The sequence below is a fragment of the Sardina pilchardus genome, chromosome 2, assembly GCF_963854185.1.
Source record: "Sardina pilchardus chromosome 2, fSarPil1.1, whole genome shotgun sequence".
Classification (NCBI taxonomy): Eukaryota; Metazoa; Chordata; class Actinopteri; order Clupeiformes; family Clupeidae; genus Sardina; species Sardina pilchardus.
The window spans coordinates 21,033,533-21,055,532 of NC_084995.1; the positions used below are offsets into that span (position 1 = coordinate 21,033,533).

The window sequence follows — 22,000 nt, forward strand, 5'->3', positions numbered from 1 at the left end:
GCTCCTCTCTATGTTCTCCTCGCGGAATGCCAGAACAGTAACAGTAGCATGTGTAGTTCTGAGGTGAGTTCTGAGTAAGTTCTTTCAGGAAGTTCTGTGTGCCTCAGTGAACTCAAAAGATGCAGAATAAGAAGAGACAAGCTTCATGTGCTCGCTTCCATGTGCTATTGAAATGTATTGTTACAATAATACTATGCAGCCTCTGATTATGTCAAGAAAGATTTCTGTCTTCAAACCTTTTAGGTTGTGTGACTTCACCGAAACAATATCATAAAGCTACATTCTAGGTTTTTACTCAAATTGTTTTTTTTTCCTTCTTGTTGTCAAAAACCCATTGGAATGATGAAAATCACATTCAACGACAAAATAGGCATAATGAATAAGCAACTGGAACAATTGGGGAAAATTGAGAATAAAAATGAAAATCGGGTATAATTCGAATTAGATTATAAATGTCATCACACTGTGACCTGCATTGGTAAGCCTATAACACTTTTAAAAACTAGTGCACAAATATAGGCTTTTGTATCACAGTCTAACTGTGTCACAGTTTAACTGACTTGCTGCACAGATGTATTTGTATTGGAACAATAATAATTATGCGTTTATATGTGCTTGATTGGTAGGCCTATGTTACATCAAAACACATACTTAAAGGGTCTCTAGAGTTACATCATGGGATAATGCACGGCCTTAAGTAGCAGCGCATGAGCAATTTCAGCACGCCCAGACGATCCAGCCAAGAGATAGGAGTGGGGCAACTGGCGGCTTTGACCTGAGCAAACAAGGCGACCCATAAGACACCTTATTCAAGCAACAGATGGTATGTACGGTGCATCAGTGGTTCTTGCAAACGCCCATTCAAAATGCTCTTTGTTTATAGGCTTACTAACATGTCAATCATTGTGGATGCTATCGTCGCACGGCAAGGTCACTGGTTAAGCGTATGGACAAGGTGTACGGTTAGGGCCCGCCCTCCTGCAGCAAGGCATTTGAAGGCGGGACTAAAGACAGACGGGCAAACTGATTAGTCTACTTAAGCTGTCAAGCTAATTCTCAAGTCTCTCATTGGCGTAACCGCACCCCAGTCGATTCCTCCAACAGAAGCTCTACTTCACTAATGACATTCTGTGGCCTAGTATTAAATAAAGCGACGGATACAAGGGAAGAAGGTTGCGTCGGATTAAAGAGCACGACATCGCCTCTGTAGTCAAATTTAGGAATAGGATAAGAGGCATTCACCAAGCCTTAATAACGTCTGAAATTATAGACAGAGATGCTACGGATTTAAATGACTATGGCATCCTTGTAGTTTTCTCGGATCATGCAGAAGTCCGTAGTAAATAGCGTATGTAGGCTGCGCTGTTAGTTGGCACATCGGAGAGGTTGCAGTTCTTGGATAGATTATTTTTGATTTAGTGCGTGTCCTCTTCAAGATACAATTTCATTAGAATAGTTACTGGCATAGAATCATCGGGAAAACTATTGCACTGGTAAGTACCGTTACACTGATTAATATTAAGCCTGGGTGCTACACTGAGATTATTATTGGCTGGACGTACAAGCACGGCTAGCCTTTAAGCTACAGCCTGCTGACACTGCCGTAGCTACCACCACCGGTCTATTGCTCACAGAGATGTGATAAACACACGGTGCATGCCATAATGTACCTACGCCATTATTACCATACGTGTACGACCCGAGTAATGGCTGTGGCTATCACACAATTTGTGCTGTAGAGGTTGTGGCCAAGGCAGTCGAAATCGACTTTTCGTTGTCAAAACATATAGTAGCCTAGAGATACAGTCCGTTGCAGTGTAACCTATTGCAGTATATTCAGTGAAAACACTGAACACGCGCTCATTAACTCTTTCTGCTGTTCGAGTACAATGATAACAGGTGTCCATTAGAATATGATAGATAATGAACCACTGGGTTTTTGAGTCAGCTACCTTGTGGCCTAGGCAACATCTGATGGATATGTAACAGGCTAATGTTTACGCACAGGTTTAGCCTTGGCCTGCTGGATAAGTTTGCGACATCAGTGTCTTGACGCTGCGCATATTTTCTAGCTTGCATTAACTGAGCCCCCACCAACCCAAGAACCGGCCCCCCACCCCCCTAAGTAATTGACCCAAATGACCCTCTGCTTGCCTAGTCAAAAGATTAAATCAGCGCTGCAAAACTATCGCGCTCTGGTCTATTTACGCACGTGTTATGGGGGTATACTGCAAATAGGCCATTTTAAAGATTTATGTAATTTATTGAAGTGGTTTATGTTTGTGTATGCATCACTCATCCCAAAAAGAACCACGCTACATCATGTCAAAGATATGAAGCTATGGAAATGGTAAAATGTTGTAGGCTACATTTTGTAATGCTTATGCCAAGCCTATTTCTTTTGAAGGGATGGACAATGCCCATACAAAGACGGTGGAGGAGGTATTGGGGTTCTTCTGTGTGAACGAGTCGACTGGAGTAAGCTCCGAGCAGCTGAGGAAGGGGCGCGAGAGATGGGGACCAAATGGTAAGCTACACCTACTTTTCTTTACAAGTCTCTGATGAATAACTCTGAACAATGCAGGCCCACTTGCGAGGGTGCTAAGTTGTGGCCTATATCTCAAGGATGAAACGAACCAGGCTAGCAAGGCTGTTGCTCTGGAGCAGGTTTGATGTCTTGCCTGTTCTACTCTGAATGGGGTGGATCAGAGCTGTTTTAGAGTCAGAGTGGGTTAGTCTTGAGTGGTGTCATCAAATGCTGTCATCGCTCATGTGCACATTACTGTTGATTGGGCTAAAAAAAATAAACTAACTCACTGGCTTGTCTTTTTATTTTCCGCGGGAATGGTGCAGAATTGCCTGCTGAAGAAGGTACAGTGCAACACAAAAGCGAATGATTATTCCATACATACTCTAAATGCAATACATTAAATATCATGCACCTGAGGAATGCACTGGCACTGAAGGAGATGCCTGTTCTCTTTCTTTAGGGAAGTCCTTATGGGAGCTTGTTCTGGAGCAGTTTGAGGACCTGCTGGTGCGGATCCTCTTGTTGGCAGCCTGTATCTCTTTTGTAAGTGCACAGTCACTCACAGAAATACTGTTGAGAAATTTGGGGCTTCAGTGCTCAAAATCACAGTGCTCTCACTCCAACACTTCCCTGAAAAGAGCAAGATTATACACATTTGTTCAGAAATTACATGATAATTTTCAAATCAATTGAGTTTGTATGTGATTGGATTTCTTTGGAACTCTGTGGAACCTTCCCTGTTTCTCTTGTTCTCAGACCTTGGCCTGGTTTGAGGAGGGAGAGGGCACCATCACAGCCTTTGTGGAGCCTTTCGTTATTCTCCTCATCCTCATTGCAAATGCCATTGTTGGGGTGTGGCAGGTAGGATTTGACAGCATGAATGAATGCATGCGTACGTGCATGTCTGTGTGAGTATGTGTGAGTATGTGTGTTTATCCTTTAATGATGAGTGACTGTGCACATTTTTCAGATTGTTGATCTTTATTTTTTAATCTTCCGTTGGTTTTCTCTCAGTGCATCTGTATAGAGATGAGTTCACCCGGTGTGACAATGCAGGCATGCAGTGTATATCCATACAGAAATCGAATCATGACTGATACTGTGTTTGCTTCGCTCAATGTGAGAGATTTGTTTTGTTGTGTTAAAGGAACGTAATGCAGAGAACGCCATTGAGGCACTGAAGGAATATGAACCCGAGATGGGGAAAGTGTATCGCCAGGACAGGAAGAGTGTCCAGAGGGTGCGGGCCAGAGACATCGTACCAGGGGACATCGTGGAGGTGGCAGGTACAGTGACTTAAGGGATGTTCACACCAAGAACGATAACTATAACCATAACTATAACCGTAGCGATAAAAGTGTCACACTGACCAACGATAAGCAAAGTTTTTCCTTCTGTTAATAAATGTGATGGCTAAAGATGGGCTCTGATTGGCTATAAGCTATTTGTTTTTCTCAAAATCGTTCTGAAGGTGATCCCCAACTATATTGTCGTTTATGTCGGTATCGTTATAGTTTATGTGTGAAGGTCATCATTCATATTACAGTAACGAGAATATATTTGTTTGTAGTTATCGTTATAGTTATCGTTCTTGGTGTGAACGGTCCTTCATGCTGAGATACTGCAGTCTCCCTGCTGCTCTTGGAAAACTTCAGGGTTCAAGCCACAAGTGACCTTACAAAAGAATCCCCTTCTTTTTAACAATCTCAGCTGGTCCTATTTGTCTGGAACATTGTAATCCTTGTCACCATCATGGCAGCATGCCAAAATGTATTTTAGGAAGGAAAGACAGGGAAAGAGAGTGACTGAAAAAAATCATGTTCCCACTGGTTGGCTGGGATTGGTAAGGGAAGAGTGAGGAAAACATACTGAGTTGTTTATGCATTTTGATGTCTTGATGGGCTCTTCTGGGCTCAAGGCAGACTTCAAGCTCAGCTCGATTGTCATTCATGTAAAAGCATTTATTTGTTTTGGGGAGTTGTGTGTTTTGGGAGAGTGTCCTAAATGGGGTTATGGGACGCGCGAGAGAGAGTTAGCCTCCAAACACAGTATCTTGGCAGCCTCTTGGCAACCTCATGGTGCTGTGCCAGAAACTTAGCAGCCACAATGGAAACTAGGATAACATCTTCACTCTGCTGCTGGTGTTTCTGTCATTTGTCTTGTGTCATGGATAGAGCATGTGAACATTGTTCCTATTTCAACTGCAGCTACATGTCTATTGCTTTATCATGGCCCCGACTCTCATTGTAGATTTTAGTATCAATTATAGGAGATCCAATTATGTACTGCACTTTCAGCTGTTCGCATAGTAATGGTGTTGTGGTGCTTTCTAGAAGAGTAGCTGAAGGGATTACATGTTGGTTTCTTTAGTTTAGAAAGCTCATGTGAAGAGCAGATAAAATGGCAGCTCAGTTCATCCTTTTCTCTGTTTTTCTTCTCCGCCCTCCTCCCATTTCTCCCAGTGGGTGACAAAGTCCCGGCAGACATCCGCCTGACCTCCATCCGCTCCACCACGCTGCGAGTGGACCAGTCCATTCTGACGGGGGAGTCGGTGTCGGTGCTAAAGCACACGGACCCGGTGCCTGATCCACGCGCTGTCAACCAGGACAAGAAGAACATGCTGTTCTCGGTAGGTGTCCGGGAGGTCCAGGCTTCCAGGGAAAGAGGGGCTGAGGCTGAGAGTGTGCAAGAGAAAGGGCGGCTGGATCTGTTTATGCCTTAGACGATCTCAACAGCGCGTTGGCCTCAGATTTCTGTGTATGGGACTTATGCCCAGGCACTGTGCTGGGTGTGTCAGTTTATGCGTATGTCAGTTTTGTGTACATTCAAGTCAATGATGGGTGAGGTTGTGGAATAGCTACTGTGTGTGTGTGTGTGTGTGAGTGTGTGTGTGTGTGTGTGTGTGTGTGTGAGATGTGTGGTCTGGTGTGTGCGTGTGTACGTTTGTGCGTGTGTAGTGTGGTGTGATGTGGTGTGTGCGTGTGTGTGTGTATTTATGTCTGAATATTTGTGTGTGTGTGTGTGTGTGTGTTTATATATCTGAATGTTTGTGAGTGTGTGTGTGTGTGTGTGTGTGTGTTTATATATCTGAATGTTTGTGTGTGTGTGTGTGTTGTATTACATCTGGCCCCTTATCTCCACGGCTGTTGAATAAAACATCAGTGATATTGTGGGCCTTGCAGGGCTCCCCTCTGAGGGGCAGAGCAGAGGCGTGAGTCATGCCAGACAGAGCCTTTGAGGGTATTGACAGATAATGACCATCAAAGACTCCACCATGGGCCCTGTGCAGCAAATACATAATGCACAAGACTGAATCGCTCTTCAGTGAGGGCGCAAATCTGTGTTTATCATCCAGGTGAAAGCAAAACATGATGCCCAAATAATGTGATTTAATACAGGGCACGGCATGGCTCGGTGTTGCATCATAGAAATTGCCTATGATTTTGCACATATTACATTCAGGGTTTTTGGCTAATCAACAAAAGAAAAGAGCAGTCCAGAACAGTGGATATTGTCCACACGCTGTTATTGACTGTGTTATTGACCGTGCTTACTGTATGCAGTGCACCAGCACTGATTGAACCATGCCATCATACAGTGGTGACACGGTACAGCAAGAGTGGCATTTAAAATGAACTGTCACACGTAATATTATTGCATGATATTTTGGGCTGTAAACCATCTTTTTATCAGATCATTGTCTGTAAGATGTGTGAGAACTAGATGTGTTAGTATAGTTATAACCAGGTGCATTCGTATTATAATAACCAGGTGTATTAGAATAGTAATAACCAGGTGTCTTTAGTACAGTAGTTATTGTAGTGTCAAAACAGAGGTTCAGAGGTTTCCTCTGTTTTTCATCATCCAACACATAAGGCCTGGGCTACACCGGGTCCGCAGCTGAAGCGCTCCGTTCGCGTGGCGTAAAAATAGTTTTAGAAGACTGCTCTAATGCTTTTGAACACACATTCGGTTCTGACGTATGTTGTAGCCAGCTCCATTGATTATAGTGGAAGCAAATAGTTGCAGCAGGCACTACACGAGCAGAACTCCTCAGTGACATGCTTGGTGTAGTGTGCTGTGCATGCAGCACCACACAGCACAGTGAGGTCAGCAGGTTGCATAAACTGAGAGGTGGAGAGGCGAAGGCCAGTGCTGGCCCATGGTGAGTGTCCAGGGTCAGGTGAGTGCTGAACTCCCCCGCTCCTCTGTGTGTCCTCCTCAGGGGACGAACATTGCCGCCGGCAGAGCCATGGGGGTGGTGGTGGCCACCGGGGTGCACACGGAGATCGGAAAGATCCGTGACGAGATGGCCGCCACAGACCCCGAGAGGACCCCGCTGCAGCAGAAGCTTGACGAGTTTGGGGAGCAGCTGTCCAAGGTGTGCCCTCCCTTCCTCAGTTTGTCTTACTTCAAAAGATGATCCCTGCTCTCTTTTTTGAAAATGACACCTTCAATGTACACCCCCCCCTCCCCATCTCCACCTTGTAGGTGATCACACTGATCTGTGTGGCAGTGTGGGGCATCAACATTGGCCACTTCAGTGACCCTGTGCACGGCGGAAGTTGGTTGCGGGGTGCTGTTTACTACTTCAAGATTGCCGTGGCGCTTGCTGTAGCTGCCATCCCTGAAGGTACACGTTAACGAAAACAGTCGGCCTTCTCCCGGATTCGTTTATCCTTTGCACCTCATGGCACTTGTACTCTTTATTCTTTTCGTCTCCTCTCACCGCGCCTGTCCCGCCCGTGCGTCTGTCTCCCTGTCTCCCCCTCCAGGTCTGCCCGCTGTGATCACCACCTGTTTGGCACTGGGCACCCGCCGCATGGCGCGGAAGAACGCCATTGTGCGCTCGCTGCCGTCGGTGGAGACGCTGGGCTGCACCTCCGTGATTTGCTCCGACAAGACGGGCACCCTCACCACCAATCAGATGTCCGTCTGCAGGGTGAGCGAGAGAGCGGGAGGGTGAAGGAGAACGAGAAGGAGAACAAGAAGGAGGTCATAGACAAAGAGAGAGAGAGAGAGAGAGGGAAGGAAGGAGAGAGAGAGAAACACACAGAGAGACAAAGAGAGGGAGAGATGAGAGAAGGGGCGGGGGGGTAAGTAGAAGCCAGAGGAGGATGCAAGGCAAGAAAAGACAGAAATGAGCAGAGACCCGACTACAGGTAAATATGACAGAGGCAAGAGAGACAAGCATTTGATGAAAAATGACAGAGTAGCAAACAATGAGAACAAGAGTGGATTAGTCATTGAATGACAGAGAGTTGTAGAAATAATTGCTGCGTATGATAATGTTACACTCACTGCTTACAGCCCCCTTTATGAATGTGCACGAACTTTAAATAGTCATGTTAACCACTAACATTAAATAACATTAGTAAATCAAGCATAACAAATCGTAATTAGTCTGAGATTGTTTTTAACCCTGAATGAACTACAGCCTATTCTAACTTTAGATTGTCGGACTGTCACTGGTAGCATACTAACTCAATGTGTGTTTGTCTGTGTGTGTGTGTGTGTGTGTGTGTGTGTGTGTGTGTGTGTGTGTGTGTGTGTGTGTGTGTGTGTGTGTGTGTGTGTGTGTGTGTGTGTGTGTGTGTGTGTGTGTGTGTGTGTCTGTACACATAGTTGTTTGTTATGGATAGTGTATCTGGTGACAGATGCATCCTGAATGAGTTTACAGTGACTGGATCTACTTACGCTCCTGAGGGTGAAGTGTGAGTGTCTCTAACCAACATGCACATACAGTACACACACACACACACACACACACACACACACACTTGCCCATACACATAGTTCACTAAACACATGCTGATCATGCACTTTGTCATTTGCTTACTTCTGCTAGTCTATGCAATCGTTGGCCTGATTACTACAGAGAAACTGATAAAAACTAAAACAGCATGGACTTAAAATGATGTAACAATACCTCAATTCAAATTAGTCCCTCATTATGCAATCACATGTCCAATTGTTGCTTTTTTGCATACTTCAATTTCCCTGGTCCTCCTTCTAATAGTCTTCCATCTTCGTGTTTTCCATCCATATAATCTCTTCTTTATCACCCTCTCTGTCGGTCGGTCTGTCTGTCTGTCTGTCTGTCTCTCTCTCAGGTATAAGGATGGTGCAATCGTGCGTTGTAGCCAGTATGAAGGCTTGGTGGAGTTGGCTACCATTTGTGCGCTATGTAATGATTCATCTCTGGACTACAATGAGGTGTGTGGGTCATATGTCTGTGTTCGTGTGTGTATGTGTATTTGTCTGTACATACAGTATGGGTGCAAAATGTGTGCAAACTTATTCTGATGAAGTCGTAACACTTCCACCTACAGTAGTCCCTCTCAGCTCTACTTAGTAAGCGGTCAGAGTGTGTGTACTTTTTTCCTGAGTGCATGTTTTATTTAAAAAAAAAATTATTTTAGGTTTGTATTTCTTGACTGCCCATATATTCAAGAATCCAAATAGTCTGTCTGATGCACGTTTTGTGTGGGAACTGTAGTCTGAATTACATGGAAGAAAATGAATAAATGTGTCTCTTCGCTGCCCTCTCCCTGTGTCTCACCCTGGCTGTCTGTGTCTCAGTCGAAGGGCGTGTTTGAGAAGGTGGGGGAGGCCACTGAGACAGCCCTGTGCTGCCTGGTGGAGAAGATGAATGTGTTTGACACGGACCTGAGGGACCTCAACCCCGTGGAGAGAGCTAATGCCTGCTGCTCGGTGCGTCATAGTGTGTGTGTGTGTGTGTGTGTGTGTGTGTCAGTCAGTGTGTCATGATTGACAAGACTTATTTTTTCTGTGCCTGATTGGTGGTGGTTGGGGGGGGGGGGTGCAGTGTGTGTAATAGTGTGTGGATGTGCGTGTGCATGTGTGCGTGCGTGTGTATGTGTATCTGTATTTAACTGTCGGGAATTTGTATGCTCCGATGTGTTTGTCCAACTGACATTTGTGTATACGCATGTACCTCCACCCCCCCTGTGACCCCCAGGTGATCAAGCAGTTGATGAGGAAGGAGCTGACGCTGGAGTTCTCCCGAGACAGAAAGTCCATGTCTGTCTTCTGCTCCCCCAACAAGCTCACCAGGTCTGCCTCCGGTGCCAAGATGTTTATAAAGGTTAGATTCTGCTTTCTCCTCTCCATGCCTTCCAGCAACTTCCTGTATCTCTCTTTCACACATGTACACACTTTCTCTCTCTCTCTCTCTCTCTCTCTCTCTCTCTGTATCTCACTTCATTCGTCTTTCACCCTGCATCTCTGTGTGTAGCGCAGGGGTTTATTTCTGACTGCGCTTTCATAAAACATCTATGTGGTTATGTTTTGATCTAAAACAAACAAATACAGAGGTACATTTTATTACCAATGCAAGCCAGTGTGTTTTGCATGGATGTGTTTATATTTGGGCAGGGGATGAAGGGGAAGTAGATTAATGACAATAAATAAGTGAATAAACAAGTAAATAAATGTGTTCATCTATATATCAGTACAGACATTCGATCCCTTTTCTCCTTTTCCTCTGCCATGTTGTTTACTCCCTGACCTGCGTCCTCTCTCTCCTCTCTCTGCCATGGTATTGACCCCCTGTCCTGCGTGTCGGCCACTCGTGATGTCCAGGGTGCTCCGGAGAGCGTTCTGGAGCGCTGCAGCTGGATCCGTGTGGGTGGCGGCGTGAGGCTGCCGATGACGGCGGGCCTGCGGGAGCAGCTGCTGGAGACGGTCAGGGGGTGGGGCTCGGGCCGCGACACGCTGCGCTGCCTGGCCATGGCCACGCGCGACTCCCCGCCCGACCCGCGCACGCTCAACCTGGAGAACTCCGCCACCTTCGTCGACTATGAGGTGAGCCCACTCGGACGATGGTGGTCTTTTCACTCCGAGTGTTAGATTGATTGTTGGTGGTTATTTTACATATGAAGGCATTCATTCTATGTGTGTGTGTTTGCTCACCGTACAGTGTGACCTGACATTTATCGGGTGTGTGGGGATGTTGGACCCTCCGAGGAAAGAAGTGCTTAGTGCCGTTCGAATGTGCAGACAAGCAGGCATACGAGTAATCATGATCACTGGTAAGTATCTCCTACTCTAAGTCGTGGGTAGTAGTAGTAGTAGTAGTTGTAGTGCTAGTAGTTCAGTAAACCCAGATGACCACATTATTCACCAACAAATTCACAAATTTCATGTACTGACACCCATCTGTAGCCTAGAAATCTAGACGCAGCCTAGCGGCAAAAAATATTTTTTGCCCAGCGGGATGGTCTAGGGTCGCACCGTTAAGGCCAAGCCTGCGTTCGGCACCAAGTCAGCCTGTGTAAGGAGTCCTTGAGCCCGCCTTAGCTCACCTTCGGCTTCCGATATTGACGCCAGGGGGCTTGACCATGCGTCCTCGTTCGATGAGTTGGGTGTGAGACCGTGTTGCAACAACCATAGCGAACAACAAAAGATGGATGAGGCTAACAAAGTGTGCTCGGCTTTGGAAGAGTTAGACTTGGGCTTTTCTTTGAAGGTTGAGCAGAAAGAAGCACTCAAGTCATTCGTTTTGAAGAAGGATATTTGCCGTTTTTTGCCGACCGGCTACGATTAGTCACAAGTGCTGGCCTATTACGTGCAGAGTAGTTTGAAAGATACCGGTTCATCCCACCCACAGGCTTCAGCTCTGTGAATGGTCCGACTCCAAACTATACATTTCTGTATAGTTTGGCTTGCCTGGCTAACCCATCTGCCCAAGCACACACAGATTCAAACTCTGACTGACCAACAACCTCTGTGACGGTTTGACCTTCAGGGGACAACAAAGGCACGGCACTGTCCATCTGCCGGCGCGTGGGCATCATCACGGAGCAGGAGGAGGAGGAGGGCCAGGGCGGGCCCTTCAGGGGGGGCCTGACGGGGCGGGAGTTTGACGAGCTGCCCCCCCACCTCCAGAGGCAGGCCTGCCGCACCGCACGCTGCTTCGCCCGCGTGGAGCCCACCCACAAGAGCCGCATCGTGGAGTACCTGCAGAGCCTCAGCGACATCACCGCCATGGTGAGAGAGCACGACAGAGAGAGAGAAAGTAAGAGAGAGAGAGAGAGAGAGAGAGAGAGAGCGAGAAAGGAAGAGAGTGAGAGATGCATCATAGAGTACCTGCAGAGCCTCAGCGACATCACAGCCATGGTGAGAGAGCACGACAGAGACAGAGAGAAAGAGAGAGAGAGAGAGAGAGAGAGAAAGAGAGAGAGAAAGAGAGTGAGAGAGAGAGAGAGAGAAAGGAAGAGAGAGAGATGCATCGTAGAGTACCTGCAGAGCCTCAGTGACATCACAGCCATGGTGAGAGAGCATGACAGAGAGAGAGAGAGAAGGTAAGAGAGAGAGCGAGAGAGAGAGAGAGAGAGAGAAAGGAAGAGAGAGAGATGCATCATAGAGTACCTGCAGAGCCTCAGTGACATCACAGCCATGGTGAGAGAGAGAGAGAAAGAGAAAGAGAGAGAGAACAAGAGATATTACAAAAGGCGGAATGTGTGCTTGTCTGTGTCTGTGAGGTTGTCCTCTTCATGGAGAGGGAAGCTGCCTCTAATCAATGCCATGTTTAGTCCTAATGCAGTTAATACACACACATTACTATAACTGTCCACAGCTGCTTTCTAGTTCTTGCCTGTGCTGCAGTTGGGTCTGTATCCATCAAGGCCCAAGTAGTGGCCACCGACCACCGAGTTACACACTACCATTTCATGCCCATAATATCATGACTGTCGTTTCTCTATGTGGCTTTCCTTATTTGAAACATCTACTGTCTGAAATGGGAGGTAGAGATAATGTATCACTGTCATAGTCTCATTAGTGATTCATGAGTGAAGCTCCATGTTCTACTTTCACTCCAGAAATAGTTACAGAAAGATAGATTCGGATACAGATAATTTTTCCAGACAGTCAGTCTAATCTACTTTACATTAGGTTAGTCAGCTTCTGGTGAAATCTACGCTAGTGGTTATTGATCGTAATTGTCACAACTAGCAGCATCATCATGTTTGTTTTGTTTACTCAGACTGGCGATGGCGTGAATGACGCTCCCGCTCTGAAGAAAGCGGAAATCGGCATCGCTATGGGCTCTGGGACGGCGGTCGCCAAGTCGGCCTCCGAGATGATCCTGGCGGACGACAACTTCTCCACCATCGTGGCGGCCGTGGAGGAGGGCCGGGCCATCTACAACAACATGAAGCAGTTCATCCGCTACCTGATCTCCTCCAACATCGGTGAAGTGGTCTGGTGAGTGTGTTGTCATTGCGGCTGTGAGCTCAAGCCTGAACGCCTGCGTGCATTTGGGCTGTCAGTGCCACACCACGCTGAGTTGCTTTGGGTTGCCATGGCGCTCGGATGAGTGCTGTCGAGTGCCAGATAGTGCTTATGCAAACTGGTTCAGTGGCCACCTGCTGTGCAGTGTAACACCTCATCACTAATTAGCACGTGGCACGAAGAAGTGCTGATAAATGCAGGGAAAATGCTTGTTGCCATCTTTTGCTTTGCTTGCCTACTCTGCTCACTTTGTGCACTCTCTCTCTTTCTGGGTCTTTCACTCTGTCTATCTTTCCTCCCTTCTCTCTCTCTTTCTCTCTCTCTCTCTCTCTCTGTTTCTCACTGTCTCTCTCTCTCTCTCTCCACCTGCCAGTATTTTCCTGACAGCGGCCCTGGGGATGCCCGAGGCTCTGATTCCTGTGCAGCTGCTGTGGGTGAACCTGGTGACGGATGGCTTCCCAGCCACCGCGCTGGGCTTCAATCCCCCCGACCTGGACATCATGTCCCGGCCCCCACGCAACCCCAAGGAGCCTCTCATCTCTAGCTGGCTCTTCTGCAGATACCTCATCATTGGCTGTGAGTTCAAGTCATATCTATCTCTATCTCTCTCACTCACTCTCACACACACACACACACACACACACACACACACACACACACACACACACACACACACACACACACACTCACACACACACACAGATACACACTGACACTCTCTCGCTCTCTCTCTCACACACACATACACACACACACACTTCAGATACAGATGTCAGATACAGAGATCACATAATAACATAATTTTGCATTGACTCTGAAAATAATAGCAAATGGTCATGTCTGCGAGTGAGATGCTGATAATCTCTCCCTCTGGTAGGTTATGTTGGAGCCGCCACTGTAGGGGCCGCCGCCTGGTGGTTTATGGCCGCTCAGGATGGACCCAAACTCTCCTATTACCAGTTGGTAAGATACAGTACCACCATGTGTTGAGCCAGGGGGAGTGGGGATTGCTATAGAATAACATATTGCGTTCATCACGGGCAGATGTCAGAGAACTGTTCTCTCTCAGATGGAACAGTACTGCCTGTAACTGTATGTGCACACTAGGACCCATGGGAGCTCTGGCTGCCCTGCTTTCTACACTGATTCCAGAGGCATGCTGGGTAATGAGTCATATGATCCATTTTTAAAGGAACCTTTGGGATCACAAACTCCCTAGACAAATTAACTTCATTTAATATTATGAATTGCTTTATCAAAAAGCGATAGAAATGGAAAATTGGGCTTACCTTAATTTTGAATGATGGTCATTGACAGTGTTGTTAGCAACTACCTTAGAAAGTATAGCTTGTACAGTATATCACTACTATCCATAATTTTATCATGTATCATTATTCAGAAGCATAAACACACAATGGTTGTTTTATTGGTTCTCTATGTCACTGCTACAGTGTGTAGACAAATATTCAGGTTCACATACTGTAGGTCTTGCTCTCTCAACTGCATACACCAGATTTTGAATTGGTTGCTAGTGGTTTCTGCTGATCTGCGTTATAGCTCATTACCATAAAGTTGATCAGATTTCAACTGTCCCGAAACGTGCCGCCGATGGTCTTGCCGCTGCTCATAGCAGAGAGACGGTGGCTCTTGTAGAAAATTAGTAATTTCCATTCATCAGGCACTCTTTTGGTGTGTACATGCAGTCAGTTACGACTGTTCTCTCTCAGATGCAACAGCACTTCCAGTAGTCTTTAGGTCTGTCCTAGCTCCTTGGCTTTGCTCTGTATTTTGTCTCAAATGTGCTGTGGCTCCAGTGACGCTCACATATGTCTTTGTACTCGTTGATTTCACTCCAATGCTCTTCCCCTGCAGTCCCACTACCTGCAGTGCAGTGAAGGCAGTGCGGAGTTCGCAGGGGTGCAGTGCTCTGTCTTTGAGTCTCCTTACCCAATGACCATGGCTCTGTCCGTACTGGTTACCATCGAGATGTGCAACGCGCTGAACAGGTACCAATCCCTTCAGACCAATGTTCTCCATCTTTTAACACTGTAGATGTATAGTATTTCTCTTGTAGTGATTTGCATGCAACGCAGTTGTCTTTTGCAAGCAAAACCTGACTAAAGACATCACCAGTTTGTGAATAATCGACTGAATTGTTATTCGTGTCAGTAATGGGTTTTTTTTTTTTTTTTGTCTGTTGTTTTATTGCAGCCTGTCTGAAAACCAGTCTCTGTTGAAGATGCCCCCGTGGTCCAACCCCTGGCTGGTGGGCGCCATCTGCCTCTCAATGGCACTTCACTTCCTTATCCTTTATGTCGACCCCCTGCCTGTAAGTGTGTGTGCATGTGTTCATAAATGTGTGTGTGTGCATGTCTGTGTTTGAGTATGTACTGTACGCATGTACTGTACACTACATTAGAACATAAAGGGCTCTGTTTTAGCCATCAGAAACGCTTGGTCAAAGTTTTAACTTTTAACAAGGTTTAAAGTGTGTTCGGTCCACATTCGCTGATTAAACCGCGTGATTTTGAGATCAGAGGCCAGGTGCCTTGTTCAAAAGTGTTGTTCTTATGGTTCTTAATCAGTCATGGGTGTGTTTAGGCCATAACATGCTTTAAACCAATGAGGGTGACATCTGTCATTCCCTTCAACAACAAGCAACGCGACATCAAATAGGGTGTTGGTATTTTGACAGTCAGCGCATTTGAAGGAATCTCCATGCACGCAAAAGCGTGTATTCAACACAGGGATTCCACTAAGAGTTGCTCAACACCTGTGTGTGACTAGAAGAGTATAGCCTACATGCATCTGCACTCTCCAATTATTTGAACTCACTGAACTCATTTCATCACTGAATTGGGTGTAAGATACCGTAAGCATAAGCCTGTTTGTATGATTTGGTATGATTTGTAAACATATCTCTCTTGGCTCTCGTCCTTCCTCTTCCCTCTCTCCGTTGCCCGCCCCACTCCTCCCTCCTGACCCCACACCTGTGCAGGTGATATTCCAGATCAGGCCCCTCTCCTGGCCTCAGTGGGTCACCGTGCTGAAGATGTCTCTGCCGGTCATCATGATGGACGAGGCCCTCAAGTTCCTGGCGCGGAACTACATCGAGCCCGGCAACGAGCTGGAGCTGGACCTGGAGGAGGAGGAGGAGCACCGGCGTCGCCACGGCGACAGCGTCGGGCTGGGCGGCAGGCTGGCGGCGTCCGTGAGGCGAGCCCTGAAGGGCGTGTCCTGGACCTTCGTCCTCATCTCCGCTCCTCTGCTGCTGTGGATCTACAGCCTGGACTCCGACATCACCAACATCTTTTGGGAGTGAGGCAGATGGGGGACGGGCAGGAGCGGGATTAGGATTGGGATTGGGATTGGGGATGGGGAGGATGGGGAAAGGGGGAGGTGGAGATGTTGTGGGAAGGAAGGAGCAAGAGTTGTGCTGGATAGACAGACATGGTCACAGGTGTGTGAGTCGGAGAGTAACGAGAGAAGGAGAGAATAATGTGTGTGTATGTGAGCGGAACTGATGAAAGTGTGTTGGAGGGAACTATAGTAAGATTTAGAAAGGATGTGGATAGTTGGTGACGGGCAGTGACAATCAGTCAGAAGGAGAGTCAATGTGAGCATGCCATACTCATCACACATTTGTTGTATGCCAACGTCAGAAGTTTGAAAATATCATGAGGGACTGATTATATTTATTTACCACATGGACAGCACAGGTGTTCATCATGGCATTTACAGAAAAAGCAGTTGTTCAGTTGCTTAGTTATGAGAGGAAATACAAATAAAGAGAGAAAGTGAGACAGAGAAAGAGAGAGATCAGATTATATTTGAGATTTTTAAGTGGCAAGCTGAGAGTTGTTCCTCACTCTGAAAGCTTGGCACTCTCTCCTCCTCTCTCCTCTCCTCTCCTCTCTTCTTCTCTTCTTGTCTCGTCTCTTCTTTTCTCTTCTCTTCTCTTCTCTTCTCTTCTCTTCTCTTCTATTCTTTTCTTTTCTCTTCTTTTTCATTTCGCTTTAATTTGGGCTTACTCAACAAGGATATGGAAGCCTAGCATAATATATATTTCCATTAGTCAACGATGTTTAATTTGACCCACGGCACTGACAAATATGTGATATTGCAGTTGATTATTTTTACACAGCACTGATAAACATGGGTTACTGTAGTTCATTGTTTTATTTCTCTGCACTGCCCAACCTGTTAATGCAGTCCTCACTGGTCTTCCAGTGTCACCAGTAAAGCAGACCATGATGATGTTGGGAAATCCTCGTCACATCTGCCTGTATCTTTAAACGCAGCCTGTCAAAAAATGTTTGCATCATACGAGGCTACATATTACAGTGAGCTCCATCAGTCTTCTTTTTCATGCCATGTACAGTACAGTTGTGGCCAAAGGTTTTGGCAGTGGCACAGATATTGTCTTCTGTCATTGTCATCGAACTTTGCTGTCTCAGTTTGTGTGGTGGCGATTCACATTGTTTTAAGATTACTGTGCAGAGTGATCAGATTCATATTACCATTAATTAATTGCAAATAGTTTCATTAGCAGAAGAAGTTCAGTTTATCACAAAAAAACTATTTTCACTGTATAGTGAATTACACCATGTCAGAAAAAAAGGAATTTCACTGAAATTCATCCAGTTTTGAAAGATCGAGGTTGTACACAGGCCTTGGAATTGAGAATCAACTGGAATTTACAATTATTAAGAAGTAGTCAAATATATCAGCTCGACTCTTATGGAGTGTGGTACGCATCCTGTGTCAAAGGTAGCCTTCTGTGGCTCTACAGCTCCATCTACAGGCACCACTGGACTTTCGAATGTCTCATTTTCTTTCAATGATGCTCACACACACACACACACACACACACACACACACACATACTCCTTCCTCTCGCTCACACAAACGCACACAGTTACACACAGAAGACATGAACATGTTTACTCTCTACTTTCAACTTGCACAACTTTCATTTATGATTATTATTATTATTATTATTATTATTATTATTATTATTGTTATGGTTATTCTTTTTGTTAATCATTTGTACCTATGACATTGGTTTTGATGTTGTGACTTGACTGCCGTAGTTCTCCCATGTGCCTCTGTGCAGTAGGAGGCAGTGACGTTTGTTCTTCTGTATCCTGTTTCCTGTGGGCTACAGCATGACAAAAATCACTGCAATCGTCAGAGAATCTAATTACTGAGTGGTAGACTGAATGTATGAAAGACAGACAGGTGTAATATGGCAGTCAGCAGGGAGAGGAGAAACATTGCCTGTGACATGACAGAGCAGCAGAGAGAGTGTGAAGAGGAAAGGGGTGACATGTCTTTTCTCTTTGGTCAGTGTCTGTGGCCATTCCTTACTCATTTGAGTGTGGATTGTAATTCTTTTGAATCCAGTTAAGCAAAAAAAAAAAAAAAAGGGAGACAGCGTAATACATTCTTGTTCATTTTGAAACAGATTTTGAGATACCTTCTTTCTCTCTTTAAAACTGAAGGGAATTAATTTGTAGTATTTTGTGATCAATAATGACAACCATTAATTTCATTCTGTCCATCTGCAGAAAATGGGAAATGCTCTACGGAATGGAAACACCAATAAACAGTTCACTACTATTTTCTCTTCTTTGTCTTTTGAAGGTTTTCATGTTTGGGTGATTGAGTGAAGTTGAGCATGACATGTATGAATGAGTGTCATGTGTCATGAGTGTTGTGGGTGGGGGGACATTGCCCTTGTCATTCTCATGATTCTCATGATCCTTTTTTCAGCATGGGTATCACATTGTTGTTTCATTTACTTTGAACTTTTCTTAAGTTACTCCTTATGAGCAAACAAGGCATATAGTTTATCATGTACAGCTGTCATATACTGCTATTTTTTTCTCATCTTGAAATACCCAAACTTCCATGTTAGTCTTTATATTTTTCACCAGCATAGAGATTATATGACAATTTTCAGTGCGGCAAACCACATCTCTCCTTTTCTACATTTATCATAGAGATATTGTTATCAGGTCATGAACAGAATATACAAAATTGTAGAATACAGTGGAATGAGACCATGATTTATTAAAATGAGAGCACATTCTCTCAATACACAAATATATTTTGCAATGACACTTCCTGGGCTCCGTAAAGTTGATCCATGATCCAAGTATGAACGGGGCTAATCATTTTGACCTTGACTATAATTGTTTTCTAAACAAAATTATATTATCTTACATCACACATCCTGCTTATATCTGCTGGCTCTTCAGGGATGAAGTGTGGCAGTCCCAGTAAGGCTGTAATCATGTTCGAGTCCTGTAAGACAAGAAAAGATGCAGTGAGACAAAAATAGGTAACTCTTTACTTGAAGGTCTACAAGAGTGACATGATACTGCATGAACACATGACACTGTCATGACACATGAACCCTAACCCTAGCCCCTAACCCTAACCTATAACTCTAACCCTAGCCCTTCAACAAAAACTGAATGACACTTAGTGACAGAAGTATTATGGCATAAATGTTTATGTCTTGTTTATAATGTTAATGACACGTTCATGACAGTGTCATATCATTCTTTAATATGTAGATGCCTTCATGTAAAGTGTATCCCAAATATATTACAGGAAACATAAGAAATAGAGAACATTTTTCACCATCACCTCCCCTCCCCCTTGCTTATTTTTCAAGGTGTCCAAAATGTCTCTGAGTGCCTGTTTTTTTCCCCAGATGCAACTCTGTAAGCATCAAGAAGTGTTTTAACCAGGAAATTGAGCCCTTCCAGAAAAGACTGAGGATATTTTGGTCTTCTCAGGCTGACAAATATCAGAATAAAAAATGTATGATACATTAATCAAGATTGGAATAATCAATATTAAAAGGGAGAAAAAGGGTTTGAAATGTTTTACTTTTTAAAATAAATTATGGGGAAAAAAATCCTTTTTCTAGATGCACTTATGGCCTACCCAGTACTGATGATATACGGTTAAAGGGTCTACTTACTATTCATATACTGTACACAACATATTATAGGGCCTATTTACTACTTATACACAATGTACTGTTATAGGACCTTCTTATTACTTGGATAAACAATATACTTTTATATGGCCTATTATAGTTACTTGAACGTCTCATTTCAACATTTGTCTGAAACAAATTTACAGATGCTCAGTCAGATTGAAATATCTGACATAACAAATTGAAATGCATGACAGAGTTTGACAAAGAACTCACCAGCTCCTCAGTCTCGTACTGTGTCTCATCTCTATACATCACACTGCATGCGGAACAGAACACAGCAACAGTTTTATAAGATATTACAGTCAAATAACAACTCTATGCCTGGACGCACACTCACACACACACACACACACACACACACACACACACACACACCTGCAACACATGCATTGTAGCTCATGACCTCACCAACATATTTGTGACGGTGTCAATAAGCGCCTCCTGAAATGGCATGGTTTGACTTGGTGACACAGAAGGCAAAGATAGCATCTCACAAAAGACTGGTACAGAACCCACAAACAAAATCTGGAAATGAATGGAGAGCATGGAGCACTAAGAAGAAAAAGAGAGATGTTTTGTTTGTAAGAGAAACAAAGATGTAAATGCACTCACTAACCCAGTAGGTGGAAAGACTGATGTGGACCATGTTGACTGACTACTTATCAGAGATCCACAGAGACATTCAAAGAAAAACCCATACACTTCTCACTCACAGTGTTATGCTGTATGTGGCGTGGCTCTTTGACCCTGATGCAGGTGACCTCTGAAGTAGAGACAGCTGGATACAAAAGGTACTCTCGTCCTTAATGGGCTTTGCTGTCCGTATGTTTGTGTCTGATGCAGCCTCGGTGAGTGTCTTGCCGGACTTTCTGCCATCCCGTGGGAACATACTGATTGGGATGCTGATAGGCCAGGATGTGCTGGCTGATGTGAACTGACTTTCAAAGAAAATCATCCAGTTTCCAGGATTTCATCGGTAGTGTATACAGGTGGCAAAGAGAGGGCAGCTGGGAGACTATTTTGCTCATCCTTTGGAATTGAATAGAGCCCATTGTTTGAAGTCAATGGAAAGCAGGCAGGGATTCTTTCATAATCAGTCTTTCATGGTAACATTTAGGCCTACATGTATTCAATGTCTGAATGTTCAGCCCAGCATGCTTACACTTTATTGATTCCTGTTATATTATTGTTGAAACATGTATTCTCATATTGATAATCTGAAAAACATACTATATGTGTGATCAAATATAAACATGATTAATGAACTGTATTCCTATAGGCTACATTGATCAATGAAATACAGTATCTATCCCTATACCGTGATTAATTAATGTATTCTGTAAAATCATATTCCTCAAAAACATGTAGGCTACTCTTGTATTTGATGAATGCTTAAAACAATGTATTACTTTATATTGGTTGAGTTTAAATCATATATTCTTATGTAGCCTATCAGTAATCTCTTTGTGTGTGCAAAATATAACCATGGGAAATTAAAGTTGGAACCACTTTCACTAGACCTAAGTGTGACCCGGAAGTTCTGTTTTATTATTATGATCAGTCATGTTCTGTTTAAAAAGTCATGTTCTATTCAAAATATCCTGCCATTTTAGGCCTACATGTCTGGCTGGACAGAAGCCAGGGCCAAATGTTTTGGCATAGTATTGCAGTTTCGAACCATGTCAGAAATGTGGCAAAGTACATCCAGAGCCCCTTCTTGTGTAAACTCATATAAGGAGGCACCCATGACATAACTCATTAGAGTTTGGTGTGACTTCTGTGTAGTATCACTCTCTCTCTATCTTTGCAAAGATAATAGCCTACAATTGTGCTGTCACTTGGGATTCACTGGTTCTTTATTTAAAACCATACAAACATATCTAACGATTACCTAGGTATTATTTGTAATCTTTTAAATAGTTAATGCAGGGCAGTGAAGAGTCCCTGAAGGATAGTTCAAGTCAGAAAAATACTATTTTGACATAATACAAATATGTAATAGCATATGTTCTTTGATAGGTGGCGTGCAAGTGCAATGTCCCTTCTTAATGATCAGAGGGAAGAGTGGGTTGCTGAACTCAAGAGAAGAGAGAAAACTCGTTTAACCCTCAGTAGTGATGTTCCAATTTTAGCCACAGCGAGAGAGAGAGAGAGAGAGAGAGAGAGAGAGAGTTTTTATGGAACTGGATGCATTA

General features: G+C 44.4%; 1 protein-coding gene across 1 annotated transcript; it reads left to right on the forward strand.

The window, feature by feature from the left end:
- Positions 1-1,142: 1,142 nt before the first annotated feature.
- si:dkey-28b4.8 (sarcoplasmic/endoplasmic reticulum calcium ATPase 2) lies at positions 1,143-16,130 on the forward strand. Its single transcript, XM_062521423.1, has 23 exons — positions 1,143-1,493; positions 2,408-2,527; positions 2,854-2,871; positions 2,991-3,073; positions 3,287-3,391; positions 3,678-3,816; positions 4,993-5,159; positions 6,756-6,911; positions 7,022-7,163; positions 7,306-7,472; positions 8,156-8,244; positions 8,644-8,746; positions 9,113-9,244; positions 9,513-9,638; positions 10,136-10,357; positions 10,473-10,584; positions 11,301-11,542; positions 12,540-12,760; positions 13,161-13,363; positions 13,665-13,750; positions 14,660-14,793; positions 14,999-15,116; positions 15,786-16,130. Exons 2-23 carry the CDS (start codon positions 2,410-2,412, stop codon positions 16,107-16,109), a joined length of 3,207 nt encoding a protein of 1,068 aa, XP_062377407.1. The 5' UTR covers positions 1,143-1,493; positions 2,408-2,409; the 3' UTR covers positions 16,110-16,130.
- The last annotated feature ends 5,870 nt before the right edge of the window (positions 16,131-22,000 follow it).

Excerpts from the sequence above, each read along its gene's own strand:
- si:dkey-28b4.8 (XM_062521423.1), top strand. The coding sequence starts at position 2,410 with ATGGACAATGCCCATACAAAGACGGTGGAGGAGGTATTGGGGTTCTTC. Across the intron at positions 3,392-3,677 it reads CCATTGTTGGGGTGTGGCAG|GAACGTAATGCAGAGAACGC; the intron begins GTAGGATTTGAC and ends GTTGTGTTAAAG. Across the intron at positions 14,794-14,998 it reads ATGTGCAACGCGCTGAACAG|CCTGTCTGAAAACCAGTCTC; the intron begins GTACCAATCCCT and ends GTTTTATTGCAG.